At 49.4% G+C, this 18,732-nt stretch overlaps 6 protein-coding genes across 6 annotated transcripts; 3 read left to right on the forward strand and 3 right to left on the reverse strand.

The window, feature by feature from the left end:
• Nucleotides 1–714: 714 nt before the first annotated feature.
• N7447_006036 (uncharacterized protein) lies at nucleotides 715–1,975 on the forward strand (the record flags this gene model as incomplete). The annotated part of the gene is made up of 2 exons (XM_057230298.1): nucleotides 715–916; nucleotides 1,254–1,975. The coding sequence occupies 2 exons, from the start codon at nucleotides 715–717 to the stop codon at nucleotides 1,973–1,975; spliced, it is 924 nt and encodes a 307-aa protein (XP_057085388.1).
• An 858-nt stretch (nucleotides 1,976–2,833) lies between these two features.
• On the forward strand, nucleotides 2,834–6,403 carry N7447_006037 (putative nuclear serine protease HtrA2/Nma111; the record flags this gene model as incomplete). Its single annotated transcript, XM_057230299.1, has 4 exons — nucleotides 2,834–3,538; nucleotides 3,608–5,911; nucleotides 5,970–6,167; nucleotides 6,236–6,403. The coding sequence occupies 4 exons, from the start codon at nucleotides 2,834–2,836 to the stop codon at nucleotides 6,401–6,403; spliced, it is 3,375 nt and encodes a 1,124-aa protein (XP_057085389.1).
• A 1,219-nt stretch (nucleotides 6,404–7,622) lies between these two features.
• Nucleotides 7,623–11,587, reverse strand: N7447_006038 (uncharacterized protein; the record flags this gene model as incomplete). The annotated part of the gene is made up of 5 exons (XM_057230300.1): nucleotides 7,623–8,183; nucleotides 8,250–8,564; nucleotides 8,613–11,210; nucleotides 11,268–11,358; nucleotides 11,412–11,587. The coding sequence occupies 5 exons, from the start codon at nucleotides 11,585–11,587 to the stop codon at nucleotides 7,623–7,625; spliced, it is 3,741 nt and encodes a 1,246-aa protein (XP_057085390.1).
• Nucleotides 11,588–11,865: 278 nt separating this feature from the next.
• On the reverse strand, nucleotides 11,866–12,969 carry N7447_006039 (uncharacterized protein; the record flags this gene model as incomplete). The annotated part of the gene is made up of 1 exon (XM_057230301.1): nucleotides 11,866–12,969. One exon carries the CDS (start codon nucleotides 12,967–12,969, stop codon nucleotides 11,866–11,868), a length of 1,104 nt encoding a protein of 367 aa, XP_057085391.1.
• Nucleotides 12,970–13,326: 357 nt separating this feature from the next.
• N7447_006040 (uncharacterized protein) lies at nucleotides 13,327–13,521 on the reverse strand (the record flags this gene model as incomplete). Its single annotated transcript, XM_057230302.1, has 1 exon — nucleotides 13,327–13,521. The coding sequence occupies one exon, from the start codon at nucleotides 13,519–13,521 to the stop codon at nucleotides 13,327–13,329; it is 195 nt and encodes a 64-aa protein (XP_057085392.1).
• A 2,651-nt stretch (nucleotides 13,522–16,172) lies between these two features.
• On the forward strand, nucleotides 16,173–18,293 carry N7447_006041 (Proton-dependent oligopeptide transporter family; the record flags this gene model as incomplete). Its single annotated transcript, XM_057230303.1, has 7 exons — nucleotides 16,173–16,539; nucleotides 16,595–16,772; nucleotides 16,844–16,992; nucleotides 17,047–17,155; nucleotides 17,207–17,346; nucleotides 17,404–17,590; nucleotides 17,639–18,293. The coding sequence occupies 7 exons, from the start codon at nucleotides 16,173–16,175 to the stop codon at nucleotides 18,291–18,293; spliced, it is 1,785 nt and encodes a 594-aa protein (XP_057085393.1).
• Between the last annotated feature and the right edge of the window lie 439 nt (nucleotides 18,294–18,732).

An 18,732-nucleotide genomic window follows, 5' to 3' on the forward strand; every position in this document is an offset into this window, starting at 1 on the left:
TGAAAAAGTAAATTGGATGTCGAGATTAATTAACGTATTTCACCAGCGAATGGCCCACTCGCCCGTGTGGCCCATTCGCTGGTGAAAACTACTAGTTGGTTAACACAATGGTTTTCCACCATATATTTCAGGCATCAATATATCTATTGCCTGAGGCAGTATATATCGAACCCCGTGACTCTCGAATGTCACTTTCATTGTGGACGCCAGTGACTCTCTCCGGTAAACATCAAGTACACGCTTAGATCTGAATCACGAAGTCAAGTTTCAAGTCAACTTGAGATCTTGCCATTATCATTCCAGCATTATTTGAGCCTGTGTCTCCACCATTCCAAAAGGGCTCCGCTGCATTAGCCCGCCCACGGCTGATCGCTCTGAATCTGGGCACCAAAATCTGTCTTGCTCCGAGTCCCAGTTCGCTGGTGAAAGCCGGGTTGCCAATACAATACATCCCTGCCTCTTGACTGAGCCAATCACCACTGTCTTTTTTTTGGTTTCTAGCAGCCTCGAGGTCGCGCCAAAATCTCACCCCATCCATCCCTGGATTCCTGGTCAACAAGCGCTGTTGGGCCTTCACCGTCTCGTCCGTGCGGCCTGCGTAATTCAGCCACAGTAGCTTCCCTAAATCGAGGGGATCGCTGAGGAGAAGGAGTATTACAGGGCGAAAAAGAATCCCTGGAGCCACCCTCAACCGTGATGGTCCCTCAATACACAATGGACCCCAATACTGGTTATCCTGCAGGCTATTCCGTCCCGACACAGAGCCCCCAAAACCAACAGATGCCTTTTTACACTAACGCCGCTCCCCCATACCCCCAATCAAAGACACCCTCCGCTCAACATTTTGGTGCTATGCCCATGCAGCCTGGTCCTGGTGGAGCTATGATGCCTTCAGGTTTCCCCCAACAATCTTCCGGTTCGTCTCCCCCTTCCCCTTTTTTTTTTGTTATCATTGGCACGGGGCACCTGTCACTTTTACCCCAGCGGGGTAGAATTGTTACTCAAATTCTTGGGGAGATCGAAGGGCTCATGGGGCTCAAGATCGGATTGGATTATTTCCACTCAAGCCCCCTCATGCTTGTGTCACCCGCCCCCTAAGACCCTACGGCTTAAATGAAATTAGCCCTGCCGCTACATTGAATCTTGGCACTGTTTGGCTTTGACCATTTGTCTCCTGTTTACTGCTATCTACCATCCAGGTCGCTTTGTTTTGTTGAAATACCTTGGACTGACCACATGCTTAATGATAATAGCAGCACCTATGGATAATTTCACAGCGCCTTACACCCAGGCTCCCATTCCTACCCCCATGAGTCAATTTGCCGCCCCTCACGGCACATCCAGCGCAAACATGCCATCTCAAGTAGCGCAGACCTTCTCTCAAAACATGGCTTCCATATCAGCGAACAACATACTCGGCACACAGCCCAAACCCCCTTCGCAAATGAACTCGCCCCAAACCGGTGCCTCTCCTGCGGCTCCAAATCAGGCTCAGGCGCAAGCCCAAGCCCAAGCTCAAGCTCAGTTTGCGGCGCGTGAAAAGGCCCGCGTCACCGCCCTCCTCGACATCAACTCGGCCTTGTTGCAAGAGGTGGTGAACCTTCAAGCCGCCGGCAAGGCTGGCCCCGCTTCCAACCCGGATACAAACTCACCGGCGTCCGAGCAACCGGATGCATCCAAAGCCAGTCAGAAACCGAGCCCCGAATACATTGAGTGCATGCGACGCCTACAAGCCAACCTAGCCTACCTCGCGACTATCGCCGATCGAGCGAAGAAAGCGGGCGGCGTCGTGCCCCCAACGCCAGCGATCATGACACCACCTCCCAACCTTCCCGCTGTGAACGAGCTATATGCCAGACTCAACGAGCTATTCTCGCGGTCTGCAAAGGCCTCTACACCACAAAGACCGAGTCCTCCATCCATGCAAGGAAATGGTGGACCTAGCCCTGGCGCTATGAATGAGTCTATTATCTGAGGCAACTAATGGGGAAACATGCAGTCCTCCGCGTAAGAAAACATGTCAAGAATCTATCGAGTCGTCCGCCACCGCGAATCATGCGACCATGGTTCGAGTCACCAATGCAAGCTTTGTGGGAGGCGCCGGCCCAGTCCCTTCAACACTATTGCATACCGGCAGAAGTATGGACCTTCCACCATGCGCTTCATTTCTACCGGCTAAAATACCGAATGTATGACCAGTTGAGAACTTTGAAGCAGCTATAGTCTCTGTGATATCTGACTAGGAAATACCCCCAGAGTCCCCCCTTTGGAAGGGAGCATTTGCTGAGAAATAAATCTAGCTACAAAGCAGACCAAATTTGTACATTAATTGAATGTAACGTCTTATGCATTCTATCCACATGCAAATCAAGCAAAGAGGTATTCAGAGTTATTTAACAGTTGAACGCATGAGGCACCCATGGGATCACATCGTGCAACTACGCCATTTCCTTACCGAGATTACCGCCTGTTCTCTCTGCCTTCTCTCGGCCTGGGCAATTTCCTGTTTTCAAAGTGAAGCCTCTTCCAATTCTGGATACGAGAATTGACGTAATCTCTAATGTTGATTCTGGAGACGACTCTGACCTGTCAGAACTTATAGAAGATAATAGACATGTACAAGTATTGGTAAATAGTCTAGGTTTTTTGCCGGCAGTAATTCTGAGATGTGAAAGTGGCGCCTCACGTCGCCCGTAAGTCATCACGTGCCAGTTAAAGCTCTCCGCCAATCATATGGCATTAATACTTCGCCGCCTTTAAGACCTGTGATGGAGGGTGGACGTTTTGCCTGGAGATCAAGGCGCGTACACATTTTCCCCCAATTGTTTAGTGGATGTATTGTTCTCTGTCGGTTGTATGCAGAAGGAGCTTGCGAATTCCCGCCATCTCGTCTTTATCATCTTATCAAGCTTCAAACCAAACCTGCACTCCTTTGTCTCCAGCCGCTGATCGGTCATCTGCGTCACATTCCTTAACTCCGCATCGTCCGCATCTTCAGCTGTTCCAATCGTCCTATACCTCATTCTTTGCTGCCCCGTTAGCCTCAAGAGGCTCCCGGACGATTTCGTCTCTTGCCAACCACCTAAAACCGCGTCTATACCCCCAGGCCTCAGATACCCTCACTATGGATGTCAAGGGCGAGATGGGCTCAAAGCGAAAGCGCAGCACGGCGGCCAATACTTCCGAGCATCCAAACAAGCAACTCAGACCTGGACCCGCGATATTGACTCCCGACGACGCAACGCCTTCCAACGGAACCGTCTATGAGATCGAGGAGGATATAGATGAAGCTCCTTCGCCAGCTGTCATCCCCGCCACAGCGGATTCACCTGAATGGCAGGCTACCATCGAGAAGGTCGTGAAATGCGCCGTCTCTATTCACTTCTGTCAGACCTGTTCGTTCGATACAGAGCTCTCCATGTCCAGTCAAGCAACCGGTTTCGTGGTGGATGCAGAGCGCGGCTACATATTGACCAATCGCCACGTTGTTGGTGCTGGTCCTTTCTGGGGATACTGTATATTTGACAATCACGAGGAAGTAAGTCGATCCTGCGCTATGGTTTGGTCAAATCCCTTGTCTGGTTACTAACAAATTGCTAAATCACAGTGCGATGTCCAGCCTGTATACCGCGATCCCGTTCATGATTTCGGTATCTTAAAGTTCGACCCCGCGAAAATCCGATATATGGCAGTGACTGAGCTTAAGCTCCAGCCAGATGGAGCGCGAGTGGGCACAGAAATTCGTGTCGTGGGTAACGATGCTGGAGAAAAGCTGAGCATTTTGTCCGGTGTGATCAGTCGACTGGACCGCAATGCGCCTGAATATGGAGAGGGCTACTGTGATTTCAACACAAACTACATCCAGGCCGCAGCTGCGGCTAGTGGTGGTAGTTCTGGAAGTCCTGTGGTCAATCTTGCTGGCCATGCAGTTGCTTTGCAGGCTGGTGGTCGAGCTGACGGTGCTGCGACAGACTACTTTTTGCCGCTGGACCGCCCGCTTCGTGCACTAGAGTGTATTCGTCGAGGTCGGCCTGTCACTCGTGGTACAATTCAAACACAGTGGGTCTTGAGGCCTTTCGACGAGTGTCGCCGTCTTGGTCTGACTCCGGAGTGGGAAGCTACTATTCGTGCTGCAGCACCTACTGAAACGAACATGCTTGCGGCCGAGATCATCCTTCCAGAGGGACCCGCAGATGGTAAGTTGTTAGAGGGAGACGTGCTTATCAAGGTGAATGGAGAGCTCCTCACACAGTTTGTTCGTCTCGACGATATCCTAGACTCGAGTGTCGGTGAATCTGTCAAGTTGCTGGTTCAGAGAGGCGGTCAAGATGTTGAGGTCGAGTGTCAAGTGGGTAATCTCCATGATATCACTCCCGATCGCTTCGTGACAGTTGCTGGCGCCAGCTTCCATGATTTGTCGTACCAGCAGTCACGTCTCTATGCCATTGCCACTCGCGGAGTCTATGTCTGCGAGTCGGCAGGCTCCTTCAAGCTGGAGAATACCGTGGCAGGGTGGATCATTGATTCAATTGACAAGCGGCCCATCCGTAACCTCGATGAATTCGTAGAGGTCATGAAGAACATTCCCGATCGCACTCGCGTGGTGATCTCCTACCGTCATATTCGCGACCTCCACACGAAAGGAACTAGCATCATCTACGTTGACCGTCACTGGCATCCCAAGATGCGGATGGCTGTCCGTAACGACGAGTCTGGTCTCTGGGATTTCTCTGATCTCGCCGATCCTATTCCTGCTGAGCCTCCTGTCCCAAGAGAGGCCAATTTTATCCAGTTAGACGGTATCAGCCAACCTGCTGCAGCAGAGATTGTCCGTAGCTTCGTGCGTGTATCGTGCATAATGCCACTGAAGCTGGATGGATACCCGCAAGCAAAGAAGACTGGGTTTGGCCTGGTCATCGATGCTGATAAGGGTCTAGTGGTGGTATCACGAGCCATTGTCCCCTATGACCTTTGCGACATCAACATCACTGTGGCCGACTCAATTATTGTCAGTGCTAAGGTTGTCTTCCTGCATCCGCTTCAGAACTACAGCATCATCCAATATGACCCTAGTCTCGTCAAGGCTCCGGTCAAGAGCGCCCAGCTCAGCACGAACTATATCAAGCAAGGCCAAGATACCATATTTGTCGGCTTTAACCAAAACTACCGCATCGTCGTGGCCAAAACCACTGTCACTGATATCACAACTGTGTCGATCCCCGCCAATGCAGCTGCCCCCCGTTACCGTGCAATCAACCTAGACGCTGTGACCGTGGATACTGGACTCAGTGCACAATGTTCAAACGGCGTACTCGTCGGCGAAGACGGTGTGGTGCAGGCCTTGTGGCTAAACTACCTCGGTGAGCGCTCTGCAAGCTCTCACAAGGATGTCGAATACCACCTCGGCCTTGCCACCCCATACCTGCTTCCCGTCACTTCCAAGATCCAGCAAGGAGAGGTCCCAACGTTGCGAATCCTGAACATGGAAAGCTATGTTGTACAGATGAGCCAGGCTCGCATCATGGGCGTCTCGCAGGAGTGGATTAACAAGGTCACCGAAGCCAACCCGTCGCGACACCAGTTGTTCATGGTGCGCAAAGTTGACAGCCCTCCTGCAGGCGTCGTCCCCGACGCTAGTACCAGCTTCCAAGAAGCCGACATTATTCTCACGCTGGATGACCAGCTCATCACCCGCGTTTCAGAGTTGGATGTCATGTATGAAAAGGAATTCCTGGATGCGTTGGTCATCCGCAATGGCGAGGAAGTGCGCATTCGCGTTCCCACCGTGCCAACTCGTGATATTGAGACAGATCGGGCCCTTGCCTTCTGTGGTGCTGTTCTACAGAAGCCCCACCATGCTGTTCGCCAACAGATCTCCAAGGTTCACAGCGAGATCTACGTGAGCGCGAGAGTGAGTTTCGATCCCTCAGTTACGTCTATTTAAATGCACTGCTAACACCAGTCTTCAGAGCCGTGGTTCCCCCGCTTACCACTACGGTCTTGCACCCACTAACTTCCTCACTGCTGTCAACAGCGTCTCGACTCCAGACCTGGACAGCTTTATTCGGGAAGTCCGCAAAATCCCTGATAACGAATACTTCCGTATTCGCGCCGTGACCTTTGACAACGTTCCATGGGTTGTTACCATGAAGAAGAATGATCATTACGTGAGTCTCTCCCACTGCACTTGTTCACCAAGAAATAAAATTTGAACCGCATCCTGACATTTTAACAGTTCCCCATGTCCGAATATGTCAAGGACCTCACCACTGCATCTGGCTGGCGCACCATCTCCTACGAAACTCAAGTCGGTGTGGCACCCGACGCTGTCAATCTCAACCCCGATGCCATGGATGAGGCTGCCGAGGAAGGAGTTAGTGATATCGAGCCGGATATGCAGTAAATTCCGGCTCAATGTCGACATTTACTGCGTAGGGGCTAGAGAATCTTGTATTATATTTTTCTCGGCGCTGCCAGGGGCGTGGGGTTTGGACTGGGGTTCGTATTTGCCTTCTTTTTTTTTCTATGTTTGTCATTCCCATCTCATGTGGCCGAGTACCGGCCGAGTATAAAATCATAAACAATGCACATGTGCCATTTATTCTTTCGCTTCCTTAAAGTTGAAGTAGGGTTGTGTAGAACCAAGTTGATTATTTATAAGCTGGACTGTCAAATGGTTATGCTCTGCTAGGGTGAGGTCATTTTCCTTTTCTAGTGATCATTAATAAAGTCTTTGATCGGTCTCATTTACAGCCCTAATCCTGCTCTGTATCTGGTTGGCCCACCAGATATAATACCTCTTTCTTTTGGAAGCGAGGAGCTCTGGAGTGTGTCCCGATCTTCGTGGTAGATGTCTAACTGTGCATGTGGCTGTACGTCAACAACCATGTCAGGCACCTACCCTCTGGACTGTGGGTAATAAAGTACTATTTTTTATTTGTTTTTTCTACGTTTTCAGGTTCTTTTGTACCTAGACCTGCCTGGCGATAGGTTAGGTAGAAAGGATGAAGCGGTTGTCATAATTATGTATTATATATATTTCTACTCAAATGTGACAAAAAACCAACCATATGACCGATAATACAGAACAGGTTCGCGAGAAGAAGTAGCCAAAAGAAACAAGTAGGTTCATTTAAAAAGGAACTAATTAGAAGCCTCAAAAGATAACCAAGACCAAAAAAAGAATGTGCATCATCCGTGAATCGAACACGGGCCTCGTCGATGGCAACGACGAATTCTACCACTAGACCAATGATGCTGGTTGATATAATATGGCCCACTATTATGCTACATGAGACCAAAAAAACATCTAGCCTAATTCCGAAAGCCCTATCCCACCCATGTGACACTAGAAACATAATGCCAAAGAATATCCAATGTAGGCCAAAATAACAATTCATTAACCCAATGCACCGATGGATGCAAATATGCAGCTGCTGTCTAAGACCATAAACAAAAGTGACCACAAGAATCATACAAAATAACGCCATGAGGTAGATTATACACCCATAACACCGACATATCCATGCCCACCACCAAATCCATAACCCGAAAGAAGCCGTCGCTGTTCAATGTACAGATCGAGTTACAACCCAAGAAAGAAAAATTCACCCTGCCGAGCACTAGGTGTTGAAGCTCCAACCACCATTGAGGCGCAACCGCTGTCGCTCGGCAACATCCTTCCGAATCTCCTCTTGAGTAAGTCCATCGGGTCCAGACCAGTTCGCACTGCTGGTGCGGTCACGGTATTTCTTGATTTTCTTGTCCGCCTTAAAGGTCTCTTCAAGAGAGAATGGTGCAATTGGTCCGAAGATCGAGTCAACTTCCATACCATCCTGTTTCCGGAGAAGACCCTCCAGCTCCTTCGCCTGTGCCCACGGAGGAACAGGGAACATCTCGGAGTCAGAATCGTCATCATCTTCACTATCAGTGTTGATTTCCGGCAAGTGGATATTTTCACCATTGGGGTACTTCGGAGATGGCTTGGCTGGTGGGCGCTGGGCGGAGCTGGGCGCAGCCTTGTGTGCACTGGGAGGAGGTGCTTGATTTGGTTCCGCAAATGGTATTTTGCCGTTCGTGTATGTGATTATCGGGTGAGCGGGTCGCTGAGGTTGAGCATTTCTGTAGCTGGAAGAGGCTGGCTGAGGTGCCATGGAAGACTGTCCGCGGCCAAGGGTAGAAGGCTTTATACATTTCCGAAGTCAATTGTTTGTTCGTCAGGATATTACGTGGGATCCAGTGTTACTAACCTTTCTGATATTAGATTGACGGATAGGCTGCGCCATTGTGCGCATAGGCGGCATAGGGTTGTGCTCATCCTCTGTCTTTCGCCGCTTGAACTCGCCAGTTGACTGCACGTTAGTAGGATTAGCCGGCGCTGGCCGTTGGCTGGTTTCATCGTTGCCTCTCTTTGGCGGTTTTGCAGGGTTAGGTGCGGGCGGGTTGATGCTGCGGCTACCAAATGGCTGAATTGAGCTACCCAAGCGAGAAGGAGGGCGGGAAGCACCCAAGTCACCTCGCTGAGAAGACTGAGAATACGTCTGCTCGTGCGGTAGAATTGGTCCCTGGAAACTGTTAGCGGTATGAAAATCCCCCGACTGAAACGCGCTTACCTCGTTAACTATCTGCTGGCTGCCTTGCCTCCCATGTTTCCGAGCATTCTCTGCTTGTCGCTTCTTGATCGCCTCCATACGGGCTGCTTTGTTTGGATCTTCCCGGGCCGACCGTTCGCGGCGCTCCCGTTCAGCCTGACGTTCTCTTTCGGCCTGTCGCTCCCGTTCAGCTTCGGCACGGCTTCTCATCTCTTGCCGACGGGTCTCTTCCTGCTGTTGCTGTTGGGTAGTACGTTTGCGTTCTAGCTCACGCTTTTGTTCTTCCTTCTTGCGGTCGCTGGCAGCCTGCGCCTTGCGCTGGGCTTGTGTTAGACTGGAAACAGAGCTCTTAAAGCTGCTTGTAGAAGATGATGTATTCAAGGATGTATTGCTACCCTTCTTTTTCAGAGTTGGTTTCGTGGTAGGGGCAGAGGCAGAGGCGGTCACGGACACACTCGACTCCCGTCCACTTGAAGACGATGGGACAGGTAATTGTTGACGAGACATGGTACTTCCAAGACGAATTGACATAGGCTGAGGCGTTGGACGTTTCATGGGCTCGCGAGTGGGTTTGAGAGGACGGCGGTCATTTTGCTTCGGCTGAGGGATAGCAAATCTTGAGCTAGACTCCTGAGCTGATTCAGGTTCGCGCGATTGTTGGCGCTGTGACTGGGAAGTCTTGTTCACGGCTGAGCCGGCTCTCTCTTCTGGCTCGACCGACGACTTGTCTTGAGCGGCCTTGAGTTGAAGAGCTCTTTGCCTTTCTTGTTCCCGAGACCTCTCAACACGCGCTTCTTCTTCTTGATCCTCGCGCTCCTGCTCTTTCCGTTCGTGCTGGCGCCGTTTCTCTTCTTTCTCGGTTGAGCTTCGTGTCCGGCGGCCTTCAGGACGCTGAGGACTGGTGATAGGGATCGGCTGAGATAAATGTTTGGTGTTTTTAGTGAATGTGTCAGCAATTGGCTGAATGCGCGCCTGCTCAGGCGATGAGTGTTCCATCCGTGGTGTGTTGCCAGTGCTTGAGAATAAGCCCTTGGCAGATTTCATAATCGAGTGCAGTTTCAGCTTCGAAGCACTAATGTGACCGTCAAAGCGCCTTGGCGAGCCCGTTGGGGTAGTAGATGCATCAGCAGGGATGTGAGTCAAAGACGCGCTTTGTTGGTGACCGTGCGGTCGGGGCGAAGAGAACATCGAGGTAGATGATTTGGGACGTTCAGGCTCTGTTTTCGACGCATCCTTTTTGTTGATTGCTCGTGCCTTTTCGAATTCAGCAAGCTTCTCCATGGCATCAGTGGTTTTGCTCTTGTAAAGCTCAGGTTTTTGGGGAGAGCTTAGAGGCTTGATCCAATCATCGTCTACCGACATGGGCTCTGGAGCTAGCGTTTCACACGCCCCTTGGTTCGAAGCTTCAAACTTGGTTTCAGCCTTGGAAGCTGGGAGATCTGGGTAGGGAACCTGACCAGCTGGTAGCCCAGAAGCGGATGGGATTGACTTTCTGGGTCGGGATGGCTGGAGTTTGCCTAGCATGCTGATTCTGTCATGCAAGGACTGAGTAGACTTTTTGCTGTGCATCCTGGTAGCCTGCTCAGGATCCGCTTCTTCACTTGGTTCTTTCTCGTTGTCGATTTCTAGTGCCCTAGAACTTGCATTATCCTCTGCCGCAGCTTGTGGAATCCTATGGCCGCCAGTTTGCCTGCCAAAGTAACTAGGACGCCCAGCAGTACTCATTTTTGCCAGGTCAATATGGCTTGTTCGTGTCTTCAAAGGTTCCCGTGCAGGGAGAGTAGCGAAGCTCAGGCTGCTTTTTCGGGCGAATGGTCGATCTGGGGTAGAACCATCCGAGGGAGAGCCGATATCATCAAGATTGTCGAGAACTGTATCGTCTTTCATAGCATCTTCGGCGACATCTTCCATATCCTCGTCCTCTGGGTGAGGCTCTTGCGTCTCGATAGGTGGAGCTACCAGGGATACCGGGGCCACCGGGGCCTTTTCTGGGGTTGGCTTAGGGTTTGAAACAACTGGATCACTCTCCTTTGGTTCAGGATCCTCATTCTGTTGCGTTTCCAAGATTTCGATATTTGACTTGGATTTTGTTTTCTTAGTCGGAGTCGACATGATTTCGGTCTCAGATTCTTTGGGAACCGATTCGGCCGGAAGCGCTGTTCGCTCCTGGGTTGGGGTTGGGTTCTTGCTCGGCTCGACGGTCTCTCCGCGGGAGCGAACCTCTTCCCGTGCGGAGTGGAAAGATTCTTCATTCGTCTGTTGACTAGCCGAAATGTCCACCTCTTGGGTATCCATATGCATGGGCTCGTCTTGTTCGAAAGGCTGGGTAGAAGGCTGAGTCGAAGCCTGTGATTCTTGTTGCACGTCAGGGAGTACCATTTCATCATCATCGGGCATGCCATGATAACCAGAGTCGGTGTTATATGTGGGGAATGAGTTCAGATTTTGGGTGAGATCAGGGTATTCGGGCTGCGAAGCTTGCTCCGTCACAGTCTTGGTGCGGGGCACAGGCGATGCCGCCACGGGAGCGGGCTTAGAAACAACACGATGAATGAATGGGCTCGAGTTTGCTTGGCTTTCTAATTGTTTCTGGGCGGATGAGAAGATTTCGCTCAAGGGCTGCAAGGGTACATTAGACAAGGACTGTTGAAATCAATTCGATATGGAGAAACCCACCACTCGAGACTCTTCAGGGATACGCTTTCGAGCAGTTCGAGGCGTTTTGCCTCTCATCTTTCCCGGCGTCTTGAACACGTCCGCGAAGTTTCTATGTTACTGTCAGCACTGAAGCACAGATTATAGTGTGCGGTCGCAACTCACGTCTGGCCCTTGGAGAAGATCTCGGTCATATGTTCATTTAACCAGTCCATTTCGTGTCGGACAGGGTATTCCACTTCTTCCATTTCTTGTTCCACTAGCTCAGCCATGTTTTCCTTCTCTGCTGCAATCCATGGCGCTGAGCCGACGGGCTTCTGCGCCCTCGCGCTTGCCGCCATGATCTAAACAATGCGCCGTTGGTAAAAACCAGGAGAAATAAAAACCAGGAATTAATGTATGGAGAGTAATTGTAAATGAACAATCATGGAGATTGTGGGTTGTGAGTCGCGCTGAGTCGGGGAATGGAGATGTCGAGAATCAAAACAGACCGAATCGGTTCGATAGCAACGCGTGGGTCACGTGTTCATTTGTTTTGTTATGGTACTCTATTCTTTTTATTGAAGCTTGTAGTTGTATTGAGATATATAGCAAAAATAAATTAGACCTGAGAAACCTCCTAGTCGGAGTCTTCGTAGTCCTCGTCGGAGTCCCCATCCTCAGAGCCATCCTCAGAGTCATCCTCGGACACATACTGATCAATCTGATCAGTGTGACCGCTATACCCGTCAGCGATGCACCTAGAAAGCACTTTGCCCATAGGAGTTGTTAAAGATAATCCGGCCCTTTCCAAATACGATTCCTCGATAGACTCAAAACCAAGAACCGGGAGTAATGGGCGACTCCAATTGACCCGGAGAGGGGAATTCAAACGCCGAGCATCCAAGGGCTCTTGCGAAGGCCGCCACGTTACAGTCGCAAAATAGTACCGAATCTGACCAGGCGCCGTCTCATCACGCAACCAGCGCCGTTTCCCAAGCATGGAACTTCCCGTCCATCTGGACACCGTAGTATCAGCCTTGGCTGCGAGCATATTGGTGCCATCGGCTCGCTGGAATCGCCATTCGTCGGCCATTTCTCCTGCGATGTAGTCCACTTCATCTTTGCGTCGCTCGATGCTTTCAATGTCGATACAGAATTTGGTGACGCTAGAGGGCAGCACTAGATGTTTGCCCCAGGCTCCTTCGATGTGCAACTCCTCGTTGTGTTCCCAAAACCAGGTGTCGGTGTAACGGATAGTGATCGTGACAGACTGGGGATGGAAATGACGCATCGCAAATATTCCATCGAAGTCTGTGGTGCTCTCAAGCCTGTATAGCTGAGGAAATACTCGAATACGGCTACCCTGCACTTCTCCATGTCGATCATGAATCAGATCTAAACCTTCCTGCATCTTCTTCACCGTGATCATTTTCTCAGGAGAGCGTTCCCAGGAGGCCATCCAAAATGCATGTTCCGAAAAGAGAAAGGGCATGAACCATGCCTCCATGTATAGTCTTTTGCAGGTTCGGAGCAGTTCTGTGTAGGTCCGATGGCGGGTCTCATATCCTGGTCTGGTGCAGTATCCATCTTGCTCAGGTGGTTGTGTGGTGTCTGGAGCACTTGTTAAAGTATAGGCAAAGATCTCATAGCGAATCTCTGGAGGAATGAGCCAGAATAGGTTGCTTTGGGTCTGCTGGTTGTAATTTGTAAAACAAGCAGGAGAGAGGTTCGGCTCTGTCATTTTGAGCAATAATGTTGGATTTTTTTGCGATAATAGAAATTGAAGAGGGATTCCTGCATTTAAGTACGATATACTTATGGGTCGAGTTTGGAGCCCGATGCGGCTAAAGCGATATTGCCCGCGATGCTGCCTGGGATGCTGCCTGGGATATTAGCGGGGACTGGCCAACCATATCATCAGCAATGTGAAAATAGATTATGACTGATAAGTAACGCATACTTCAGAAATTACCAAAACCTGAGATGTGGCATAAAAGCCAAATGCTTTCAATATAGGACACGTCTCCTGTCTAAACTCGCAGCGGTAAACCATCAACCGTGGGGCCGCAAGTCGAGGAGCAGCATTTATAGAAGAGAATTATGAACTAACCCAGTGGGAGAAGAAAGGTGCATCTCCGTCACTCTCGCTGGTAATTGTTTTCCAGACGGACTGAGGCTTGCTCAATATCTGCTCATACTCCGTGGCGTCCAATGGCACCGTCTCTAGTGCCTTAATGGGTCCATTACCGGATGGAAGTGGCAGAGTGTAGCCTCCGATCGGTCCTTGTCCCATTTTGCTGAGACATGCTGTCACATTCTCGATGAAATTATGGATCGTGGTACAGAATCAGTCCGTGATGTCGGTCATAAGCGTGGGTGCGATATAATCCATATCAAACGTCTTTACCACAGGATTGGAGTTTAATTCCAAATCAGCAGGTATAGGATGACACTGGAGCTCGGGTTCAAATGTCCATGAATATGAATACCAGTAGCTCAAAATGCTTTGCCTTCAATATCCTCCGCCATTGGTAGCGGGGAATAATTGAGTACTGAACCAAAGCGGATCCATCGTAGTTAGGGAGTACAGTCTTTGGCAATTGACGCGTCTCCCATAGACTAGAAGGGCATGCTGGCTAGGTGGCACTCCCGAGCACCCCGAAGAAGATCAAGCACTTTCTACGAGAAACATAGCTGTATACGCAGCGGGACTTGATACACATACGATATCGAGCGAGTCAATTCCTGCAACAGGTCAGCCACGGCCCGCCACAAGCTCGCCAAACATAACGCCATTTTGCCCACAGACTTCAATTAAGACAAAGCCTTAGGCACCCTTGACTACCACGACCTGAGGTGGTAGTGCCTCCTTAAGATACTGTTCCTACTACTTCAGGACTGCAGGACGAACGTAGTCTTAGAAATCGAAATCTGTCTGGTATCAAGCGGGTGTTCAGGCCTGGGTGCTGAAATAGGCTTGCTATATAGGTTGGAAACCAAGGAGACCCCCGTGGAAGCGTAGTACAAGTAATGAGGATGTCGTATAACAAGCGAGTCACGATCATGCGGGGCACTCCGTCGAGCAAGTTTGAGCTAGACTATAGGCTGTCCAGGCGAGGAAATTTTGTTTCAATCCTCGCTGATCAAATCTGTAAGCTCCTGCCAGTTAAATCGGTCTTTCATGTCCATGAAGCTTGAATTTATAGTGACCTGATAGACCTAGCACTTAAAGCAAACGAAGACACCACGTAGTAGGGGATGACCATTAACACTTTTAGAGCAAGATCGGGTTAATCGGTTAAAGTTCACGGGCTTCTGGATATCGAACATGTGTATGTATGGTATATTAGGTCGCTGCGGAAGTTTAATATAACTAACATCTGCTTTAACTAACTAATGCCGAAACTTGATAACTACAATACAGTCGGAAACTAGCACAACTCTTTCGATGTTTAATACTTTTAACGAAGCTTGCCTGATAATTGTGCCGTACAAATCTTCCGTCGCAGTTCTATCTTCAAATGATCTTCGGTTCCAAGAGAAATATTCACTACAGCTTGTTTTTCAAGCTTATTAGTTGACTTTGTTGCCTTAGCCGATGGAGTGGTTTCCAACACATGGCCGCCTAAGTTGGTCCAAATATTTTCCTTGATAGATAAGATGGTTGTATTCAACGTCAGTCGGAACACAGGCGAATCCTGCCTACCCTCTATCCGGAGTTTTCAGTGGATGAACCTCTAACCAGGCTTCTAAGCGCGCCCTCATCAGCGAGGAGGTCGGCTTTGTTGCGTTTTGATGCTATGTGTTCTGGTATTCACTTTACTTGGACGCGGTGCTTGTCCACGGCCCTTTGGCATTCTATCTAGGAATCGAATGGCCCACAAAAACACGAAAACACAAAAAAAGAATAAGCGTCCCCGGGAAGGCTTGAACTTCCAACCTCCCGATTAACAGTCGGACGCGCTAACCAATTGCGCCACGGAGACTTGCTTGTTTCTTGGTCGATGGATATTGTATATTGAGTCTGCGAAACTTCATTATTACGAGCCCTGGACGTACAACAGTAGGTAAGAGTGTGATATCAAGGATTTATCAGACACTCGCTTTAGCTCACCATATTCCCACTTGTTTTTTTTTTTATATTTCTCTCTAAGCTAGTTTAAATGTCGGGTAAAATTGATGTTATGACTTTATTGTGTTTATATACCTTTTGTGTGTGGTCGATATATATCCGGTGCAGCCCATTAGAGCACCGGGTACGTTGAGGTGTTGGCGCTTTCATTTTCATCGCTACGGGCCCCATCCTGTGTCTGGTCTTAGCGCTGCGATGAACAAAACAGCTCATATATGGCATGATAGGTACGTGAGATGTTTGGTGGCGTGGATGAGCCTCGCCACATACAGCTATCAAGGGTTTGGGATACACTTCAAGCTACTAACATATGTATTTATAATATATTTAACCTATATATAATCTAGAATCCTAATCCCGATTCAAAGAAATTTAATTTAAAATAGTACGTATTCTCCGGTATTTGTAAAGATACTGCAATCCGCCTTGATACAGTATGGAGAAGGGGGGACTGGATTTAATGCAGTTTTGCCGTAAGAGTAGTCTTGTCTTCTCTTCGCATACCCGTGGACCAACGGAGTGATTCGGTATAATTTTAAGCACCTACACTTTGTCCGGAGACCGAATATATAACTGATCCCTGCCCTAGACCCCAATCCTCGCCAATCACAGGATCCAGAGTCCCCAAATGCAGTTAAGAAGGCCCAACGGCCCCCCGACGGTCCCCGACTCCCCAGGTTGCCCTGATTTCAGACCGTCTTTTCTCTGTCCCAAAGCCCTTCCTCCTTCTTGTCTCTAGATTCACATTCTCCGTGAAAAACTTCTCGACCATACTGAGCTTGTCATTGCTACTGAACAATTTACATTCGAAAATGTCCGGCTCCATGCCTGATATGCATGGCTCTGCGGATATCACCACAGAGCCTAATATAGAGTTACGGTTGGTGATAGCCCTTGAAACTCGTAACGCGAGTGATAATACTGATGCCTGTGCCTCTCTTTCTTTGTCGAAAACAGAACAAGATTCACGTCTTTCTTCTGAGCCCAAAGGCCATATAGCTATCCATGCCACTCACAGTATACCCACCCCCTCGGGCGGCGACGACGGTCGCGTGGCCACCGAAGAAGAAGTGCGCGATCTCCTTCATGTCGTCGACAAAATTCCGGTTTTTCTCTGGGTAGCATGCCTTGCGGGTATTCTGGAACGCTTTGTCTGGTACGGAGCTACCGCTCCTCTCCGTGCGTGATACCTCCCTATTTGACTATAACGTTGTTTGACTAACCATTGCTACAGAGAATTACCTACAAAATGCACCCGGTGGGGAGGTGCCCGGGGCACTGGGCTTGCACCAGGCCACGGCATCGAACATCGTCAACGCACTGATCATCGGGTCGTATATAGTTCCCGTGCCTGCTGCTGTTATTGCTGATAGCTGGATGGGCCGCTACAAAACCATGATATACGCTGCTATGTACTGTGACAGTTTTATTTTTTTATCTTACCCCACCTCTTTGACTTGTTTGATGGCTAACATTATACTAGCATCGAGGCCATCGGGGCAACTATTCTTTTTGCAACGTCCCTGCCCGTTGCCATTCATGCGGGGGCGGCTTTGCCCGGAGTAATAACTGCCTGTGTACTGCTGGCTGTTGGATCAGGGGCATTTAAAACTACTGTGGTGCCGTTCATTGGTGAGCTGATTTCTTAGACTCGGGTGTACCAGTTCAGACGCTGATATCGTTTAGCCGACCAATATGACGAGACCGATTTTAGAATCAAGATTCAGCAAAAAGGAGATCGGGTTGTCGCTAGCCGGGAGTTGACCATTACCTATATCTACAACGTCTTTTACTGGTGAGTCGATTGATCTCTTTCATTTTCCATAATAACCAACACTGAAAACAGGGCCATTAATGTTGTGGGCTTCGTGGCCGATGCTACTCCGTTGTTGGAACGGTATGTCGGATTTTGGCTCGCCTACTTGATCCCGTGCTGCGCTATGTGGTTAGCTCTGATCCCGATGTTATTCGGTCGCAAGTACTTTGGTGAGTGTGCTTACTATCATGGCAATATATTGATTAACTAACATGTGGATACAACAGTCCGAGACAGGCCAACAAGCAACATTATGCTCCAGGTATGTGCTGCCTTGAAATCTGGGATAACCGGTGGCTTCAAAATGGATGCTGCAAAGCCAGACGCCCAGCTTCATCAACACGGTCGTCAGGTCCCCTGGACAGACTCGTTCATTGAAGAGATCAAGAGAAGTCTTCTGACCTGCCGAGTATTGTAAGTTTCTACACTTTCTAGTATACTATCAAGCTAATATAGATGTAGGATTTTGTTCCCTATCCACTGGCTATGTTACAACCAGACATTCAACAACTTGATCTCTCAAGCTGGGCAGATGGTCACATACGGTATTCCGAACGATATGATGAAGATAGTCGGGGCAATCTCGGGGATTATCGTTGCGCCTATCATTCAAAAGGGACTCTATCCTTACCTTACAAAGAAGCGAATCTCATTTGGACCGATTGCACGGATGACAGTCGGATTCTTCTTCTTGACTCTCTCCATGGTCTACACCACGGTGATACAGAAGCTTATCTACCAGGCTGGACCATGCTACGATACACCCCTCGCATGTGCTACTGCCAATGATCGCACCCTCCCCAACCAGATTTCGGTCTTTCTCCAAGTTCCAACGTACTTCGGTGGAGCATTGGCAGAGGTATTTTGTCTCACCACCGGAACTGAGTATGCCTACAACAATGCGCCCAAGAGCATGAAGACGCTGGTCCAAGCAATCTGGCTCGCCATGGCTGGGATCGGAACATGCCTTGCACTGGCATTCACTCCACTCACCAGAGACCCACATCTCGTCACGATGTATGCCATCCTGACGGGGCTGCTGGGTGGAGCAACCGTTCTGCTGTGGATCCTATTCCGACGATTGGACAAGTCGAAGGTCAAGGAGGATGTTGAGTAAGGGATCCATTTAGCTGGAGTATAGAGCAGGATCAAATGCATTTTGGGTAGTCATTACCAAGAGGAAGGGCATTTTGAATGGACTGCGCGAGGTGCGGAGGATGTGGAGGAACCGAGGGGACTTGGGGTTTTGCGGTTGGAAATCTGGCTCTTGAAGAGAATGGAAATCTTGGGCATCTGAGATGCATCGTTGTAAATTGCTTGGATGTTTCATTTCCCCATTACAGCTTTTAACGTTCAGGCAATTCAAATAAAATAACGCATGTGCACCATCGTTATTTGGTACTAATCCGCCCGGATGGCTATACCAGCCTATTCTGTAGGATGGAGCAGACGAACCAGATCACAGACTTGTTTCAAGGTCTTCGCTCCATGGATTCGGGAATGGACGGCCAGACTTTATTTGTTGTGAAGGAAGATCAAATCAGCCCAAGGTTTTA

Source organism: Penicillium robsamsonii (assembly GCF_028829455.1).
Source record: "Penicillium robsamsonii strain IBT 29466 chromosome Unknown utg000003l_segment0_segment0, whole genome shotgun sequence".
Classification (NCBI taxonomy): domain Eukaryota; kingdom Fungi; phylum Ascomycota; class Eurotiomycetes; order Eurotiales; family Aspergillaceae; genus Penicillium; species Penicillium robsamsonii.